Genomic DNA, 20,440 nt, shown 5'->3' on the forward strand with positions numbered 1-20,440 from the left:
GATGTTTCGGCAAATGCCAATCTTTCGAAAAGTCTTTTTCGGACTAAATATTCTAGGCCTTGAAAGATTGCATAAAGTCTCTTGGATTCAAAGTTCAAATTCTTACTAAGACTTAATAAGCTCGATATATGCTTTAACGAATTTATTGAGATGAAATTTGAGCCACAGGTTGACGAATCGGCTGACAAGCCGGCTGTCTGAACAGAAGGGTGTGACACCCGGAGACCAACCGGACGACCGGCCGGTCGACCACCCGGACAACCTCTCTGTCAACCGGCCAGTGTAAAATGGCCTCCAATGGTTAGTTTCAACGGCTAGTTCCTCCACTCAACTCTCCAATGGTTCCATCACTTTTCAAACGGCTAGTAGGAGATTGGATGACTATATAAGGGTTCAAGAACTCATTGATGAGTGAGGATTGAAACTACAACATTCCATATCACTCCATGCAAATTCTCCAAAAATCAAGCCAACACTTTCATATCTATCTTGAGAGAGATTTTGTATAAGTTGAGAGTTTCTACTTTCATATCTACCTTGTGAGGTTATTGTTATTTGAGAGTTTCAAATTTCTCCACATACTTGTAATTCATAAACGAATGTTTGAGTCAAACACTTGAAAGCTTAGAAGACCAAATTCAGATTTGAATTTGGATGTTATTGTTTTTGAAAGGTTTTCGGAGAAAACTTTTGCGGTTGTACTAACTCCTTGGGAAAGCTAGGGGATAAGGTCGTTGTAAGCACCCGCAAAACTTACTGTAATCTTTTTGAAGATTAAAGGAACCTTCAAGTAGTTGCTTGAGGAGAAGTGGATTGGGCCGAACCGTGGACAAATCCGGGCCGAACAACTATAATTAAGTTCTATCTCTCTAACTCTCTCTCTTTTACTTACTCATATTGTTTGATTAAAAGATTGTTAGAGATAATTTTTATTGGCTTTAGCAACCCTTTTCCTCCCTTCTTGGTTGCCATTTTGGATAACAATTGGTCACTACAAGAAAAATTACATTGAGTGACGAATGAAAACCGTCACAAATTGCATGTTTTTCGTTACAAATAATATAGGTGACAAAAAAATTTTTGTCGACTATAAGTTGTCGAGGATTCCTACCTAGTGATGAAATCTATTTTTTGTTACTTATAGTTCCTTTTAATGACGAAATATTTCGTCACCAAAAAGTGAATAATTGGTGACGAATTTTTTCCTCACCTATTGTGCTTTTCGACGAAGAAATTTTGTCATCAATTATTTCTTTTGGCGACGAAAAAATTCGTCACTGATGGGTCACATCGGTGACAAAAAATTTCGTCACCAATATAAGAAACCGGTGACGAAATTTTTCGTTGCAAAAGACGTTTTCATATGGAAAAAAATCCCTCTTTCTTGCTCCTACTAGGTTTCGAACGTGAGTCTCCTAATTTTTTCGCGCAAGTTTCGACCAACTACACCACACACACTTTTTAGTACATATTTGAAATATCTAATATATAACATACATGTTTAACATGAAAATATATTTCAAATGTAGTTTTGAACATTTAAATATTAAAATTAGCAATTTTGATAAACATGAAAGTTGTAGGCATTTGAGTTATTGTTCAAACCCAATTTGAATTATGTCAATTGGAGTTCTTAGTAAAGAGTTATGTCCGAAATACATTTAGTGATAAAGCGCAATTCAAAATTTTCGTCACCAAAGGTACCCTTTGATGACAAAATATATTTTCCGTCGCCGAAAACATTAAAATGGTGATAAAATTATTTTTCGTCATCAAAGTTAAGCATTTGGTGACAAAAAAAATATTTCGTTATTAAATTGGTTCCATTTGGCGACGAAATATATATTTTGTCACCAAATGATTATCTTTGGTGACGAAAAATAATTTCGTCACCTTTTTTAAGCTTTCGGCCACGAAAAATATATTTCATCGCCAAATGGGTACCTTTAGTGACGAAAATATTTATTTTCGTCGCTAAACAGGTATAATTGGTGACAAAATTATTTCGTCATGGAAGTTGTCAAAACAGTGACGAATTTATTTTTTCGTTACCAAACATACTCATTTAGTGACGAAATTAAATTTCGTCGCTACTTTTTCGTCACCAAATTTCATTTTTCTTGTAGCGGGAATCAGAGTCTTGGCTCTTGTTTGTAGATTTAACCATCTAAGAGTTAAGATTCATGTGAACCACGAGATGCGTATCTTATGATCATACTCCTTATATTCCTTAAAAGATCTCATTTAGGGGGAGCATGTACTAAGGAGGAGATTTATTGGCATAATCTTTGCTTTCGCATAAAATCTATCATTTTTGTGCCTTCATTAAAAATGGGGAGATTGTTGAAAAATGTATGCATAATAATTTGAGAAAAATTATATGTATTACATTTATATATTTATTTCATGAATGTTGAAAAAAATGATATTATGATGTTTCGGCAAATGCTAATCTTTCGAAAAGTCTTTTTCGGAGTAAATATTTTAGGACTTGAAACATTGCACAAAGTCTCTTAGATTCAAAGTTTAAATTCTTACAAAGACTTAATGAGCCCGATATATGCTTTAACGGATTTATTGAGATGAAATTTGAGCCACAGGTTGACGAATCGGCTGACAAGCCAGCTGTCTGAACAGAAGGGTGTGACACCAGGAGACCAACCGCATGACCCACCGGACGACCGGCCAGTCGACCACCCGGACGACTTCTTTGTCAACTGGCCAGTGTAAAATGGCCTCCAACAGCTACTTCCTCCACTCAATTCTCCAACGGTTCAATCACTTTTCAAACAGCTAGTAGGAAATTAGATGGCTATATAAGGGTTCAAGAACTCATTGATGAGTGGAGATTGAAGCTACAACATTCCATATCACCCCATGCAAATTCTCCAAAAATCAAGCCAACCCTTTCATATCTATCTTGAGAGAGATTTTGTATAAGTTGAGAGCTTCAACTTTCATATCTACCTTGTGAGGTTATTGTTATTTGAGAGTTTCAAATTTCTCCACATACTTGTAATTCCTAAGCGAGTGTTTGAGTCAAACACTTGAAAGCTTAGAAGACCAAATTCAGATTTGAATTTGGGTGTTATTGTTTTTGAGAGGTTTTCGGAGAAAACTCTTGCGGTTGTACTAACTCCTCAGGAAAGCTAGGAGATAAGGTCGTTGTAAACACCCGCAAGACTTACTGTAATCTTTTTGAAAATTAAATGAACCTTCAAGTAGTTGCTTGAGAAGAAGTGGATTAGGCTGGACCGTGGACAAATCCGGGCCGAACCACTATAATCGGGTTTTATCTCTCTAACTCTCTCTCTTTTACTTACTCATATTGTTTTGATTAAAAGATTGTTAGAGATAATTTTTATTGGCTTTAGCAACACTTTTCCCCCCTTCTTGGTTGCCATTCTGGGTAACATCCTCTCATGTTCATTTTCTCACTCAAAAAAATAAAAAGAGAATAAATTCTTTACACCGTCGGTGTAAACATTTGTTTTTTTCAAATCAATTGCATTGCGACACGTGTCAAAACAGTGGCCCCAATTAATAAAATATGACGACGTGACGCAGTGCAATTGATTTAGAGAAAATATACGTTTACACCGGCGGTGTAAATAATTTATAAAACCTTCAAACTTTCCCTCGCATATATTCAAATTTTTTTTTGATATTATCTCTGCAGTAAATCATAAATGAATGAGAATGAATGAAGCACTTGAACATGACGACAGAACTTGATTAATATGTATGAAATTTAATCACTTCGTTGTGGATTACACGTACGTACGGTACTCTTGAAATCCGAAAGCTAGAAGTAGTAGTAATTTTAATTTCCTTGGCTTTATTCACCATGTCCGTGTCCTGGCGAGTGACTTGGGTCTGCATGACCATTTTGCAATAGCCTCCGTCCTGTCACTTCGACAACCACAGCAAGCATATATAGTACAGTACTAATGAGTTACATCGATTTTCATGATAAATAAAAGAAAAGAAAGTTACATGGATTTAACATCTGAGTTACAACTATTTTTCTTAATTTTCTATTTTATTTTTCTCTGTAATGCTGCAGACATAAAATAGTAATGTAGACACTTTAACGTAAATTTTTTCCCTGTGCTTTTGAGCATTTTTTTCTGTGAATTTTTTGGATTTGATCGAGTTATGTTTTTTAAATTAATTTGTCTTAATGAGATGAATCTAAAAAGAAAAAAAAACGACAAAAAAGAGTTCACGAAAGACGATTTTTTTTTTGAAACAACTATCTTTAATGTTTTTTCGTGTAGTTTTATCTAATTTTCTTTTAACTTTGGTCCATATTTTTGTATTTAGTCCGATTCTTCTCGTCAACACATTAATACAAAAGTTAATGCACTACTACGAGGCTCTTTAGCCTAACTTAATTGTTTCAGCATTTTTTTTGTTTGTTTTTCTAATTTTTGTTATATTTGCATCAAATTTTCGGATTATTATTCAGCTGTCTCGACGAGAAAAATGTAAAGGAAAAAATAATGACCAAAAGCAAGAAAAAGTTCACTAAACATGAAAAAAGATTAGAAAATTATTTTTATTATCGTCTTATTTGAACTTTTGTACATTTTGAACCATTTCTTAATGCTTTTCAGAGTACTCTCATCGAGGCCAATGATTACTCTAAAAAATTAAAGAGAAAAAAAAAACTAAAGACAAGATTATTAAAGATTAATAATACCGATTCCCTTTAAAAAAAAATTAATAATATTGGCCAACCTCATTGAAACATGATTCATGTAGCCCAATCGATTGGGACAAAAGGTTCAGTTTGATTTGGCCAACCTCACCATAAGTGTCCCAGCCAAGTAGTAGTTTTTTGTCGTTTGTTTCGGAAATTACGTATGTAGGTTAATAATTTTTTTTTTTTTTTTTGGGAATTGATAATGCCAAAACCTTTTTTGTTCCTGCCAAAACCCTTTTTGTTTCTTCCAAAACTTAAGGTTTTCCTTTCATTACATGACTTAATTTTCATCCACTACACCACTTGCTTTACAAAAATGCCCTTTCAAATCTCATAAGTGCAAAATTGAAAAAAATATATTATGATCATGAAAATGGTGACAATGGTGAGGTGGGTTTGCTATAAAAATTTATGATCGTGAGTAGCTTGTGCTCCACTACACCTTGTTTTCAAACAAAATTACTATCGTAACAAGCAAAATTAATTATGATCCCAAATGAAAACAACCCTTATTAAGTTATAAGTGCAAAGCAAAGCAGGGAAGCAAAGCAACCCATCTAACAGTCTTGTTTTCAATAGATCTGATAGGGGATGCCAAGAGAAACCCCAGTCAAGCTCTGTACGCCTCTCTCATTTGAAGCTCTGATGAGCTTGGAGTAGGAGAATTAAAAACAATGATAAAATAATCCTAATGGGATTTCATCGTGTAAACCTTGAGTAGGCTGACAAGAGTAAAACCTATTGATGGGATTTCAAACCACTGTCGAGATGCAGTTATTCGAATTGAGTCATGAGATTTCATTGTGTAAAACAATTGGCGTAATAGATGGTAATTAAGTCATGCAATCAAAAGTAAATTTTGAGTTTTGGAAGGAACAAAAAAGGTTTTGGCAGGAACAAAAAAGGTTTTGACATTATCAACTCCCTTTTTTTTTTCTTTGCTGATTGAATTCGAAAACTTTTTCTTGGTTCTCCGAAGTAGAAAAAGCCAAGGGATTGGCGGTGCATGTTTGTCAACGGTTAGCTCAGTAGCCAGTAGGCCTGAAACTTGGTAGTTTCTTTTATCAATTGAATTTACGAGACCATTCTATACGGAATTCTATTTTTAAAACGAGCTCTCTACAAGCAGACGATGGGATTAGTCACCCAAGAACGATTCCAACCTGATCATTTACCAAGAACTTCGAAACCCAGTTATACGTACTCAACAATGAAGTATGTCGACATGATACAAATTAATGAGTTTTTCGGAACGATTGCGATGTTGTTAACGAAGAGACTCACTCAATTCAGTAGCTATATATAAGCATATACTATATCATATAGTACTATATATACTGCTAATAGAATAGAGTTGATAATGATGCTTACTGCTTGCATGGACTTCAGCACCTCTGATCAGCAATGGAATTGAATGAAGTAAAAGAGCGAGAACAATGAAGACTACAAAGCAGACCTTCTTAGGAAACATCTTCATCAGATATACAAGTATTAAGCTAGCTGATGAGATCAATGGGCTTCGGTAGTCCATCTATTTATATAGACAAAAAAAATACCTGATTTAACTTGAGGGGAAAGACTATAATACATATCTTTTATTTGGGTGTGTATCATATGCACCTTTCAAAATGTTATGAATTATAGAAAAAATGTTACGAATCGTATTGCTATAAAGTTACGAATCGTATAAAGATTACGAGATATACCAAAATGCTATGAATTATAATGAAAATGTTACAAATTGTACTGCTAAAAAGTTATGAATTCTAGAATAAAAGTTATGAAACACACTAAAATGTTATGAATGAACCATAAAATAGGTGCATATAGTATACTCTTTTAAGGGGTGTGTATTGTAGATTTTTCCTGACTTTTGAGTTATGGATGTTAGGATCTTCTAGATCTCGCCGCTCTTTTAATTAGTTAAAACATCGTTAATTAGCTGTTCATTTTCCACCATTTAAAGCAAAACTAAGTTGGTGGTCTAAACGCCGAAAACCTTACACCTACAAATATTCCACTTTATTAGCCAGGAAGGAGAAGGTCGTTTGAGTACGATCCCAGTCTTCCGGATTATTGTGCTATTGACGATCAAGTCCTACGCTTAGGGCGTTTAAACCCTTATTCCAAAGGCGCGATCAACCATTAAGCATCTCCATACAAGCTTGAAGCAAAACTGATTTTCTGGAAAACAATTTATTAAAAACGTATTAGTATTTTTATTTATTTATGGTGTTTGCAAATTAAACCGATTTCTGTGGATTAATTACGTTATGGAACATAGTTTCTGCGGAAAAAGGAAAAAAGAAAACGTGTTATTAGTGTGGTCATGAGTAAAGATCGAGTTAGGCAGGGGTGTTTTCACCAAGCAATTAACAAGTTGTAAGTCAAGTCTCACCGTATCTCACCGTATCCCTATCCATTCAATAAAGAAAGATTAGGTTCGTGCTTTAACCTTAATTTATTTGATTTGATTCGAAAGTACAAGCTCCAAGTTTAAAGTCAAGTCATTGTTAAACCCACATTCCTGTTTTTTCCAAGAATCATGCAGCTGTAATTCTTTCCAAGTATACTTTTTAAATGCATTATGATGATGGAAATGTCCAATTCTCGTTTCTCCACAATTGAAAGAAAAAATGAACTCATACTCTATGCACGGTGGCAAGCTTAATTTTTATCTCTAAGGCTCTCATAATCAAGTATCTGCTCTACAGAGTCTCAAACAGGGTCTTACGTAACATTTTCCATCCAAATTTCTAATTTCCGTTATCTATTGGACTAAGTATGTAACGGTATAATAGTTGAAGGGATGAAATCATCAAATTGATAATTTAGGGACTAAATAGAGAAAATGTGTATAGTTTAGTAGATAAAAAGAAAAAAAACTCCAAAAGGTATACTTGGAAAGAATTACAGCTGCATGAATCTTGAAAAAAACTGGTAAGTGGGAACTTGAGCCTTGACTTATAACTTGTTAATTGGTTGGTGAAAATACCCCTAACTTGATCTTTGCTCATGACCGCACTAATAACAAGTTTTCTTTTTTCCTTTTTTTCACAGAAACTATGTTCCATAACGTAATTAATCCACAGAAATCGGTTTAATTTGCAAACAGTTTCCCATAAAAAAAATACTAATACGTTTTTAATAAACTGTTTTCCAGAAAATCAGCATTGCTTCAAGCTTGTATGGAGATGCTTAATGATTGATCGTGCCTTTGGAATAAGGGTTTAAACGCCCTAAGCATAGGACTTGATCGTCAATAGCACAATAATCCGGAAGACCGAGATCGTACTCAAAGGACCTTCTCTTCGTGGCTAATAAAGTGGATTTTTAATTCTTAAAGTAAGTAGGTAACGGTATAATAGTTGAGGGGATGAAATCATCAAATTGGTAGTTTCGGGACTAAGTAGAGAAATGGTGCATAATTTATGGGATAGAAAGAAAAAAAAAAACTCAACTTTTTAAATGCATTATGATGATGGAAATGTTCAATTCTCGCATAATGTTGCTGAACCGATCGCTTTCATCCTTATGTATAGTACGTTCCTAGAATAATTGACCTCCCTGCTTAATTTGCTTCCGGCCCCCACATATCAAGTTCGCAGAATCTTTGGTGATCCAAGCAATGGTCTTGATGTTAGCGACAACTGGATTTCAGAACACTTTCAAATCCAATCCATCAAACTAAACTCTTTAGCTAAGCTCAAGCTTGGTTTGAAAAAAGCAACTTTAGCTCAGCTCGTTACAAAATAATCAAGCTCGATGAGATCAACCAACTTGAAGTGACATGCATAGAGCATTTGACAATTAGAGACTAAGACCCCGTTCCGCTTTTTTTAAAAACCTTCTTTTTCAAAAAGAAGGTAATTTCTAACTCAAATATAACGAAAATGAAAAATAATTTTTCAATTTTTTTTGAACCGTTTAAAAGATCTCAATGAGATCTATTAAACAAGATCCATATTGGTAGAAAAATTATTTGCGTAAATACATAATTTTTGACCTTGAAATTTACCTTCTTTTTCGAAAAAAAAAAATTCTAAAATCAGCCCAGTGGACTGACAATAGTGAGAGTGTGAATGCGTATTAAATGGTATAAAAAATACACAGAAATGCGTGTTTTTTTTGTCTTATAGTGTGTTTATCGTCAGCCCATTGGACTGACAATAGCAAGACCGTTTCAAAAATTATCTTTTTTAAAAGGGGGAACAACCTCTAAGACAGGAGCCAAGGGAAAAAACATCATGAACTTCTAGGTTTGGAAAAGTAAAAATTAACTTATGAATAATAAAAAGAGAAATTAAAAATAGAACAACATGTGCCAATACATTCCTAAGATATGGGGAAGAGATAACCTAATTAGTACTATAATTAGCCACACATCACAAAGTTATCGGTCAATATGAAAGTATATAAACACCCTCTCAACTATCACTCTTTCTCGTAAACACTTCCTCACATTTAAAAGCGCCCATGAAGACCCTTCAACTACTGTCATTACCCAAGTGACCCCCTTCCGTCTTAGAACCGTTTGCTAAGAGCTCACACCTTAGTAATTTGGGCCTTTTTCGGCCAAAAATGCCCTTTGACAGCTAGATACATCTTCTTATCTCTCTTTGACATCTATATACTTCTTCTTCTCTCTCTCTCTCTCTCTCTCTCTCTCTCTCTCTCTCTCTCTCCCTTGATGAAGCTCCTCCGGCTGATCCCAAAAGCTCCTCCAGCCGATCCCACTCCTTCAGCCCGTCGCCCTCCACCATCTCCTCCATCGACCGCTTGAAGTCCGCGTACGGTTCCATCAAGTCCATTGCCACCAGCACGCCGCCACCGCTGCTACTCTCTTTTTTCTCCGGACAAATTTGCACCTGACCAGTTGTTTTCAGCTCCCCGAGAATCAAACTCGTCTCCCTCGGCTCGAAAAATAGCCGCTCCGCCGTCCTCAACCCACTGATCACGGCCTCCACAGGGTAGTCGCCGCCGGGATCCTCCAACTCCGTTGTGGTGTCGTAGGCGGAGTTCATGGTCTTGAAGACGTCGCTGCCGGGGGCTCGGAAAGAGAGGGTTTTGTGGTCTCTACCGAGCTGCCACTACCAGGAAGCGACGGCGGCGGTAATAAAGTTAAAGTTTTTCTATGAAAGAGCTAAGAGGAATCTTTCGTCGACTGCTGAAACTATGATCGAGATGGATTCGTTACACGAGGGGATTGATTTTAACTCGACCCTTACTCGGGCCAGGTTCGAGGAGTTGAACATTGATTTATTTAGGAAGTGTATGGAGCTAGTGGAGAAGTGTTTGATGGATGCCAAAATGGACAAGATAAATGTCAACGGCGTTGTTCTTGTGGGTGGGTCTACTAGGATTCTGAAGGTCCGACAATTGTTGCAGGATTTCTTTTGTTTTTTTTTTTTGGAGGGGGGCGGCGGGGCGGGTGTTGTTTTTATTTCTTCTAATGGGTAAATGTGTGTTGAATTTTGTTGTATTGGAAATGTAGTTTGAATGGAATGGGATCGATTTGTTTCCCTATTGGGTTGGGAATGGGGAGGAGTTTCTTATGGAGACATTAATGGGGGGAGGAGTCAAGGTATATTCATATCATAATAGAAAGAGTATATTCGTCAATTCATTCATTCCATCAACAGAGTTTGTTTGTTTTTTCGTTTTCAGTAGTTGATGGAATCTCCATGGGCGCTTTTAAATGTGAGGGAATGTTTACGAGAAATAGTGATAGTTGAGGGAGTGTTTATGTACTTTCACTGTCAAAATAATATAGCAAAATTAGAAGGATTACTTTTGTTTGTGTGCCCATTGACAAAATGTTGAGAATGGGGGTGAAGACATTATGGTTTAAGTAGTCATTTACTTTCAGTTGGTATGTAGTCTGACATTGTTCCTAACTTCCTAAATAAGAAGATACTCCCTCCGTCCCATAATATTTGTCCAGTCCGCGAAACGAGGACTACAAAATAATGCATTTCTTTCGAGAAAAAAATTAATTTTTTTTCATAAGTTAAAAGAACTCGTCGAGATCAAGTAAATTGTTGAATTTTTTTTCAACTTTTCTCACAAAAATAGTATTATTTTTACGTCTCCGTTTTGCGGACCGAACAAATATTATGAGACGGAGGGAGTACTACTTACTAATATCGAGACAATTTGGAACAAAAACAACCCTAGGTTTTGAGAAGGAGGGAAAAGTTGGATATTTGAACTTAACATAAGAGCTTATAGTGGAGATGATTGATTGAAGCCCTAGGTTTTATGTTGTAGTCTATGATCGTTCGATTCCTCTAAATTTCTATGATTTAACCTAGCATATCTATGATCAAAGACAGTAATATGTAGGGTGTGTGTGTGTGTGTGTGTGTGTGTGTGTGTGTGTGTGAGAGAGAGAGAGAGAGAGAGAGAGAGAGAGAGAGAGAGAGAGAGAGAGATGTACTAATTGAGAGGGGCTGGGGGTGTGTGAGAGAGAAAGAGGGAGGGAGAGAGATAGAGAGCATTTCACATTTATTCCGGAAGTTGGGCTTTTGGCACAACCCCTATGCCCAGCCCATTCTCTTTCTCCATATGAAAATGCTAGGTGCACAACTATTCGAACTGGTCATACTATAATCACACATGCACTTACAAAGGGAGTAGGCCCAACATGTGCAGTGTGTGTGGGGCTGTTTGTTCCCAAATATAAAAAAATGGCCTAGGAACCACAAGACGTGCAGTTCTATGCCTGTTGCGGGCGTGCCAGGACTGGATTTGTAAAGACTCGTAAATTATTCTATTTTCTTTAATCACTTAAATATGTGGAAGACCGTATTTTGATTAAATTACATGTTTACTAATGAGGTTATACAAATATGCCTACCGTTATGTATCGGACACTCGGAGAATAGTTGAACTACGAGTTTTGATGCTGTAATGATGTGTGGAAGTGTTGATAGCAATCGGGGTTTGATTCGTTGAACGTTGGCAAAACTTTCAAATCTGTTTGTGGTGTACAGGTACAACTTTTTCCAGTAGAGGTACACCTCGACCAGAAACTGTGCAATGCTGAATCTTCTGGGTACCTGTACCGGTACCGTCATTTTCCAGTACCGATACACCTTGTCAAAATTCTGAAATTTCAGCACGAGATTCAGACCACTATAAATACACCCATTTACCATTTTTTATACCCAGACCCACGAAATAACCCTAGAAATACCTCCTCTCACCTACCCCACTCCATTCTCACTCAAATCCTTTGATTTCTACCTCAAATCTTCAAAATTCAAACGATTCCTACCTCAAATTCACTTGATTCTTGCATTTGGTGAACAAAGGGTAAGTTTTGTGTTCTTACTCTCATTCCTTGGCTCTTATCCATGTTTCTCTCTCTCTCTCTCTCTCTCTCTCTCTCTCTCTCTCTCTCTCTCTCCTTTCAATCACTTTTTGATCCTTGCTTGTTTATCTTGTTTTTTGGTTATATTCTCTCTAGATCTTGTAGCAAAGTTTGGGTGGAGCTTGTTCTTGGTGGATTTGAGCTTATAGTTTTTCGTAGACTTAGGATTTTGCTCAAAATCCACTTTGGTAGGGGTTTCTTTCTTTCTCTACATGTTATGTGGTGATTTCGTGTGATATTAGTGTTTGATTGCTATGTATGGTTCGAGACGAACACCCTTGGATTTATGAATTTCATGTTCTTATGAATGATGTACTTTGTCTTGATAGTACCTGAGATTCATGAGTTATTTGTGATGTGTTGGATAATGTTGGAATGAGTATATGGTTTCGGTATTTGATAGTGATAGTAATGTGATTATAGTGGTGAAGTTGAATGTGGAGTTTATTGTAACGCAAGGGGTGAAAACACAAATTCGCAAGGGGTGGAGTTTATTATGACGCAAGGGGTGGAAACATAATATCGCAAGGGATGGAAATTTGGTGGAAGGAGTGTGTGTGTGTGTGTGCGCATGTATTTGTGTGTCTAAGGGTGTTTTGATACTAGTAAATGGTGTTGAAATGCGTTGTTGTTGAGTTTGCGATTTAGCTTAATTCACTGTGTCCATGTTTATCATCTCACCAGCATATAGATTTTGTAGAGAATTTCCTACTAAGTTTGTGTAGCTCAACCTAATCTTTCTTTTCAGGTTCAAACGCCGAACAATAGTTTGCCTGCATCGTATGCTTGGAAGTGAAAGACTTTTTGAAAGCTAACTTATTTAGTTACTAAATCATCTTTATAATTGACTTTCTTTTTGATAAAGATGGGATTGTAACTATTCATTCAAGAATTTCCTTTTGACTAAAACGTTTGTAAGTTATTAACTTGTTGGCATTCGTATTTAAACTTATTTCGGGGCCGGTATGCCAAGGATGTATATTTCTTAACTTGGGGACTTGATTTGTAAATTAAACAGGTGGGAACACCTTTTGGATATTATTTATCTTATGCGATGATCTTTTATCGAAATAGCTTATTTATTTATGTTGAAAATCGAGAGCGTGATAGAATTGCAATCCAACTTCTTGCTAAGGCCTGAATGCCTCAAATCTGACTTTTTTTAGCGCGGTTGCATATGACCTAAGGGGTGAGGCCGTATGTGGTTCGTGATTTACCTTTGCGGAATAAGGACTTAAAATTTTTCAACCGTTGTGAAAAATGGAAAGAAATAGAAACAAGGTGCAATGAAATTAAGAGAACTTCATTAACGGTTTAACGAAGTTTAGGTACAAGAAAATAAAAGGAAATAAAATCTAAGCTGGACTAGATTGAACGGGAAAGTAAAATATTTTGCTGAAAAGTAAAGATAATTGAAAGATAAATTTGCATAAGCTGTGGGCTTGATGGTCGGAAACCGAAAGATAAAGACATTTGCTGGAAATGTAAAGATAATTGTAATTTGGATTGGATAAACCGTAGGCTTGATTGGTCGAGGACTTTTGCTAAGTTCTTCAATTTTGGTATTTATAGGCAGCAACATAGACCTTGCATGGCCTCCACGTGTCTTCTTGCATGGCTGCCATGTGTCCATGTCTTGCTTCTTTTCTTACTCCAAGACTTTGGCTACAAGCTTTGCTTGAAGCCTGAAATCAACTATTTCAGGCCTTTATTTTCTCTTTTTGCACAGGTACTTGCTAAAAGGAGAGCTTTGGGACCTTTTAAGGCTAAAAGCTAAAACTTTTCTGTAAAAGAGAAGACTTTTCATCCACTTTTCGTCTCTTGTGGGCCCTTGAAAGCTCTAAGTTGGTTCTTTATGTAAGAACATTCAAAACAAAAGGCATTTTTGGTACTTGTGCCCTCTTTTCTTGTAAATAAAAATCAAGGAGGCCTAAGTTAGCTGCTTGTGAGCAGTTTGTGCAGGCCTGATTGAGCTGCTTAGGCCATATGGGTTGCATGAATGTCATGTGTCCTTGCTTCATGCCGAAGGAAAATGGCTGCAAGTCTTGAGCTGCTTGTGAGCAACTTGCTTAGACCTGCTAGAAAGAACCTTCTAGGCCTTTGAGCTACTTGTGAGCAGCTTGTTCGTAAACATGACTAAGCAGTTTATGGCCTTCTTGACTTCTTCATTTTTAGGACTAAATAAATCCGAAAAACTGGGCCTAGGCCTGAAAATGAATCTTGTCCTAATTAAGCTAAATAGGACTGAAAAACTAGTTCGAGCTTTGATCAATTGGGCCAAGACTTGAACCCAATTTGGGCTTTAACTCAATTGAGCCATGCTTCAAAATAATGCAGCCCGAATCAATTTTCAAACTCTATTCAGGCCCACCAAATTCAATTCGGCCCAATTGTGGCCACTTTAAATTTTACCAAAGGCTGAATTCAACCGGGGCCCAAAATAATATTTTGGGCCATTAATCTATTAACAAATTTCTTTTTAGAATTTGGCAAAAAATAGGTATAAACAGGGGCCCACTCCCATTATGAGTGTGTATGTGTGTGTGTAAGTTTTTGTGCGTAATTGTAAAATTATTGTTATTTGAACACAACACCTCACATAAACATGGGTCCCGCGTGTTGAATGTGTCCAAAATTCTAGTGACACATCACTTTGCCGCACCCCTCTCACATACAGACAAGTCCCACTGGAATAGGACCCACATGCATGTGGGGTGTGGTTGAGATGTGACAAAGTGTTGTGTCCTTAGCATCTCTCTGAATGTGTGTGATACCCACGTATATGTGAGGGGTTGCGTCCGAATGGTTGTGTACCTAGCATATCTCGTCTCCATAACTAGGCTTATCACCAACATATATGGGTCCAACCCAATTGGTCATGTTCACATGTACTCCTTAGTAGGGTGTGCACGGGTCGGTTTTTTGGCCAAATCGGGCACCCAATCAGATCATGTCGGGTAAGAATGTTTGGCCCCGCAACCAAACCGTGTAGCTAGTAAAAATCGTCTACGGGACCAATTCTTTACTTCAGGTCTGGTCTTGTTGGTTGGTTGGGTTGGACCAATACTAGATTGGGCTTATGTAATTGGAATTTTAATGTTTGAATACTATGTTTTATATTCTGAGCCTAATGGCCACATATAGCCCATTCTTTTTCTTCTTCTTTTTTTTATCAACAAAAAAAAATTTTATTAATCTCCGCAAGATTACAAAGATTAAAAGGATAAGAGCAAAATGAACTTAAAATTACTTAAATTCCAAGACTATCCAAGACCTAAGCGATGGTCCGAGACCAACAAACCCCAAACACTCAATAGACAAAAAAACCACAAGCCCAAACCCCCTCCCCACCGAAAAAAATAACCAAACCACCGACAGATTGAACTCGGGGAACCCAAGACAACACTGCCTCCAAAAACCAAGCAGCCTAGATCCAAGCACCCAACAACACCGGCAGACACCATCAACTAACAGCCAAAAGATCCGAGCCCACTCCACCACTACTGGCCTCGAGAACACCTGAGCAGCAGGAGCAAACAACAAACGGCAGCTCCAACAATAGCACACAAACAATTACCTCGGTCAAAACACCCGCACCCAACCACCAAGACAACGGCAAAGCAAACCAACAAGAGACACAAAACTGCGACACCACCTCGCCAAAGCTACAACCAACACCAGAAAAACCTCGCCAAAGCTACAACCAACACCAGAAAAACGCAGCAGAAACAATAACAAACACCAAGACATAAAAGACCTCTAGTCTAGCCCATTCTTGACAAGTGTTTACATTCGACGCTCCTTGGACATGGGGTGTACACAGATTTATTTTTCCAACAAAAATGTCGAGGACACAAGGACACGCTTGGGGTTGTATAGCAACGTATGAAGATGCTTGAGCACATTCATTTACCATCTGAGCTGAAATCTCAGCTCAAGTTTGGTTTGAAATCTCAGCTCGTTACTAAATAATCAAGAACAAGCATAGAGCATTTGACAAATAGACTAAGATGCGGGCCAAGGGAAAAACATGAACTTCAGGTTTGGAAAGGTAAAAATTAACTTATGAATAGAAAAAGAGAGAAGTTAAACATAGAACAACATGTGCTAATACATTCCTAAAATATGGGTAAAGAGATAACCTGATTAGTACAATCAGCCACACATCACACATAGTTACCGGTGCATACTAGAGCAGTGCAAGGATTACTTTTGTTTGTGTGCGCATTGACAAAATGTTGAGAATCTGGGTGGAGACATGGTTAGACATTGGTTTTAAGTGTGATTTAACGGAGCTTTCTATGAATAGTTGCTTACAGAGATGAATCGTGTGGGTCCGTTATGGCTTTGGACGGTCCAGAAATAACTGAACCTTTTCCGGAGAAGAGTTTTAAATGCAAACTGCCTAAAACCGAAACGGACGACCGAGATCGCGTGGCTACGTGAATAAGGGAATCACGGCCCCTCCGTGAATAAGTCAATCTCTTCCCAAATGTTTTCTTGGACGATTCTTCAAAATTGTTGCTGTCATCTTTATCCTTTGCTCTATTGGAGTTTGAAAGCATAGCATCGCAAAGGAATCAACTGCCCCTGGAAGACACCATTTCCAGGGGCATTTCAATAGAAAATACAGCTCGAGATAAGCTTGAAGTGACATACATGCAAAGAGCATTTGACAAATAGACTAACATAGGAGCCAACGGAAAAACAGTACTGTAACTTCAGGTTTTTGAAAAGTAAAAATTATCCCCCTTCGGAATCTGTGGCCAGCCTTGTCGGTTGCCGTGGCACGACGTTATTCTAACCAAAATATTTAAAGAGGAGAGAAATAAAGCATAGAACAACATGTGCTAATGAATTCCTAAGATATGCGCAAGAAATAACCTAATTAGCAATTCAAAGGACTACTTTCGTTTGTGCGCGCATTGACAAAATGATGAGAATTTGTGTGCAGACATGGTTTAAAGTAGTCATTTACTTTCAGTCTCCTAGGAAGAACAAGACAAGACATATTGAGGCCTTCGTCGAGATTTCTTCCCTTCGCCTACAGGTGACAGCTTGGCTTCGCTATCGCTCAAATCTTTGCCTTGACCAGCATTCTTCAAAATTGTTGCCCTTTCATCGTTATCCTTTGCTTTCTTGGAGTTTGCAAGCATAGCATCACAAAAGAATCAACTGGCCCTAGAAGACACAATTTCATGGTTTCACTAAAACTAGGGATTCCATGAAAGTGTTAGCGGTAAATGCATCAGAACTCCCGCTATATCCAGTATTTGTCCAAGTTTTGGTCTTACAGTCGTAACAAAGTAGCCATTTGTCACTCGCCGATACCAGAACTTCGCCATTTTCTCTAAATCCTATTATTTGGCCCAAGATTCTGCAACTCCGTATTCTTTCATAACCCACATGCCACAAGAATCCTCCCGTCCATGACATAACACTGCCAGTGATTCTCTATATGACAAAATGGACAGGCCCAACGAGCTTTTAATGACCAGAGTGGCAAGCATCAGTATCTGCGAGAATGCTTGAGAACCCATGTTGAACGACATTATCAAACTGCTTAGACCATCCCCCGCTCCCCTTTCGAGTGCAATCCAATGTATGGCTCCATGTACAACAGCCTGTAAGCAACCAAAATGCGCAATGAGATGTGGATGACCAACAGAAGCGATGGATCTCCATGATCCTGTCCCTTGGGTGTAAAGCTCAACCTTGGAAGTAAATTTCTGTTGTTTTACATCTACCCACTCGTAAAGAATAAACACCAACATGTACTCATGCGTAGTCGGGTGGGCACCAAATCCAAAAACAAACGGCGGCAGAGGTTTAGTTTCTTGAAGAGAGGGCGGCATGGGAAGAGTTACTGATTTCCTTATTAATTGATTCCATAGAATAATACGCGGTGGCAAAGTGGCACGATCAACCATACAAAGCAAACCATTACAACTACCCACTATAACTTTACTCCCAAGTGAAGTACTCAAAGGAGGCTCCAGTTCGTCTAACTCATCGCCAAATTTGTCATCGCCGCGGCACAACAGATAGCGCTCTCTCTTGTCGATAGAGGTGTAAGTAGCAAGGAGAAGGTTTTCGGGGCGTCTTTTGTTGTGGTTTAGGTGTTCGGCGATGAAACTAGGGCTTTTAATGATAGAGTACCATGATTTGCATACGGATGTGAATCAAATCAGAGATTCTACAGGTAGTCTTGCGAGAACATCATCTACGAGTTTAGTTGGTATGTAATCCGACATTGTTCCTGGAATAAGACGATGCTTGTCAGCTTATGGTATCGAGACAATTGGGAAAAAACATAGATGAAAAAAAGAAGAAAAGACAATTGGAAAAAACAAAGGCCCTAGGTTTCGAGAAAGAGGGAAAATTAAAGTTGGACAACATGAGAACTTACAGTTATGATCAGATTGAAGCCCTGGGTTTACGAACTCTGCTATGATCGTTCGATACTATGATCAAAGACACTAATAAGTACATAACTGAGGTGAGAGATAAGACGTAAACCCCCAATGCGCAGCCCATAATTAGGCCATCACAGAGATGTGATTCATAGAAGCTTTCACGTTTTGTGCTCGCACTCTGTCACGCACACGCGAATTATGTGACTTAGAATCCAATGCCTCAGTCACATTATATTTTCAAAATGTCCAGCGCTATCACTCTCACTCATCGCACTCTACTCGTGCTCTTGCGAAATTTTGTAGCTTGAACTGTTTTAAATATGAGCGATGCTCTCTTTATTTAATACTCACTCCGTCTCGAATTAAGTGTCCCTTTTCATTATTTGGGAAGTCTCAAAATATTGCCCATATCTTTTTATCTATGATTTATTTTATATACTATATGGATTATATTTGATTGATCTCAATTAGTTCTATTGAAAATGATATTGGTACCGACTGGGTTGGTATCGAAATCGTAGGGACGGCCGCGCCGGGCCGTCTCCGGCCACCGGACGGCTGATCCGAGCCGTCCAAAAATTCTATAAAAAAAAGAAGAGAGGGCCCCGCGGGAATCAACGGCATCCAAGGTGTGCAGGGTGCTCGGATCAAATATCCTACACTATTCGGTTGCCGTTGATTGCCGCGAAGGCCCTCTCATTTTTTTTTTTAGAATTTTTGAATGGCTCAGATCGGCCGTCCGGTGGCCGGAGACGGCCCGGCGTGGCCGTCCCTACAATTTCGGTACGACCCCGTTGGTACCAATAGTGCTACTCTAGTTCTATTATATAAAATTTTAAAAATCTTAAAAAACATATTATAAGTAAAAAAATATAAGAAATTTTCGTAAATCGCACTATTGCCAAAAAATGACACTTGTTTCGGGACGGAGGAAGTACATTATTTGAACGGCTCAGATTAGATTCTAAAGGCGTGTGAGATACACATCCGTTAATATGGATGAAAAATATGACAGTATAGGTCTATCCGCACATTTTCAAAACTATATGTGATTATGTGCACATTTTTAAACTATAAGAAATATATTCGCACAACAAACCACAAGTGGTTAAAGTGAACTTTGCCCATGACAAAATCGTTAACTGTTTGCAAAACCGATTGCTGGTTTTACGTTTCCGGAACATAATTTCTGTGGAAAAACGGAAGACGTACGTGTTATTAGCTAAGGTCATGAGCAAAAAGCAAATTAACTTTTTTTTTTTTTGATCAGCTAAAAGCAAATTAACTTGCCTTAACTTGTTTATGTTGAGATGTGACAATTTTGGAGTCCCAGTAAAAATTATCCGAGTCATTTTGGTTCCCGCCCGGGCCGTCGTACAATGCAGAAGTCAGAAATTGGTTGCAGTAAAATTGGTACGGGCGGAAATCAAATTACCCCCCGCGGTTTTGGCATTTTCCTTGGGCGACCCCGAATCCCATCCAGGCGGTTGGGCACGAGAAAACACGCGGATTTTAGTATTTTTAGGGCTTTTTGTGTACAGTTAAGGCTCCGGTCCAGAAACTTTCTTAAAAAATAAACAGTTAAATTTTTTTTATTTACAATATTTTTGAGTTTAAAAATGTGAAATAAACTGCTTATTTTTTAAGAAAGTTTTTGGACCGGAGCCTTAACTGTACACAAAAAGCCCTAAAAATACTAAAATCCGCGTGTTTTCTCGTGCCCAACCGCCTGGGTGGGATTCGGGGTCGCCCAAGGAAAATGCCAAAACCGCGGGGGGTAATTTGATTTCCGCCCGTACTTAAATTTTTTTTTGCATCGTATAAAAGATCTCGATGAGATCTTTCAAATAAGATCCATATTGTATATTTTTATATTTTAATAAATCCATAATTTTTTAGCTTGAAATTGTCTTTTTAAAAAATAAGAATTTTTTTACGTTC

General features: G+C 37.7%; 2 protein-coding genes across 3 annotated transcripts in view; both read right to left on the reverse strand.

Moving 5' to 3' along the window:
* LOC131321956 (F-box protein At4g22390-like) overlaps nt 1-20,440 on the reverse strand; it is a 78,109-nt gene that overhangs the window by 21,782 nt on the left and 35,887 nt on the right. The window lies entirely within an intron of this gene.
* LOC131321959 (F-box protein At3g07870-like) lies at nt 17,165-18,513 on the reverse strand. Its single transcript, XM_058353023.1, has 2 exons — nt 18,493-18,513; nt 17,165-18,342 (listed from the first exon to the last, which is right to left on the reverse strand). The coding sequence occupies exon 2, from the start codon at nt 18,011-18,013 to the stop codon at nt 17,444-17,446; it is 570 nt and encodes a 189-aa protein (XP_058209006.1). The 5' UTR covers nt 18,014-18,342; nt 18,493-18,513; the 3' UTR covers nt 17,165-17,443.

This window comes from Rhododendron vialii, chromosome 4a, assembly GCF_030253575.1.
Source record: "Rhododendron vialii isolate Sample 1 chromosome 4a, ASM3025357v1".
Lineage (NCBI taxonomy): Eukaryota > Viridiplantae > Streptophyta > Magnoliopsida > Ericales > Ericaceae > Rhododendron > Rhododendron vialii.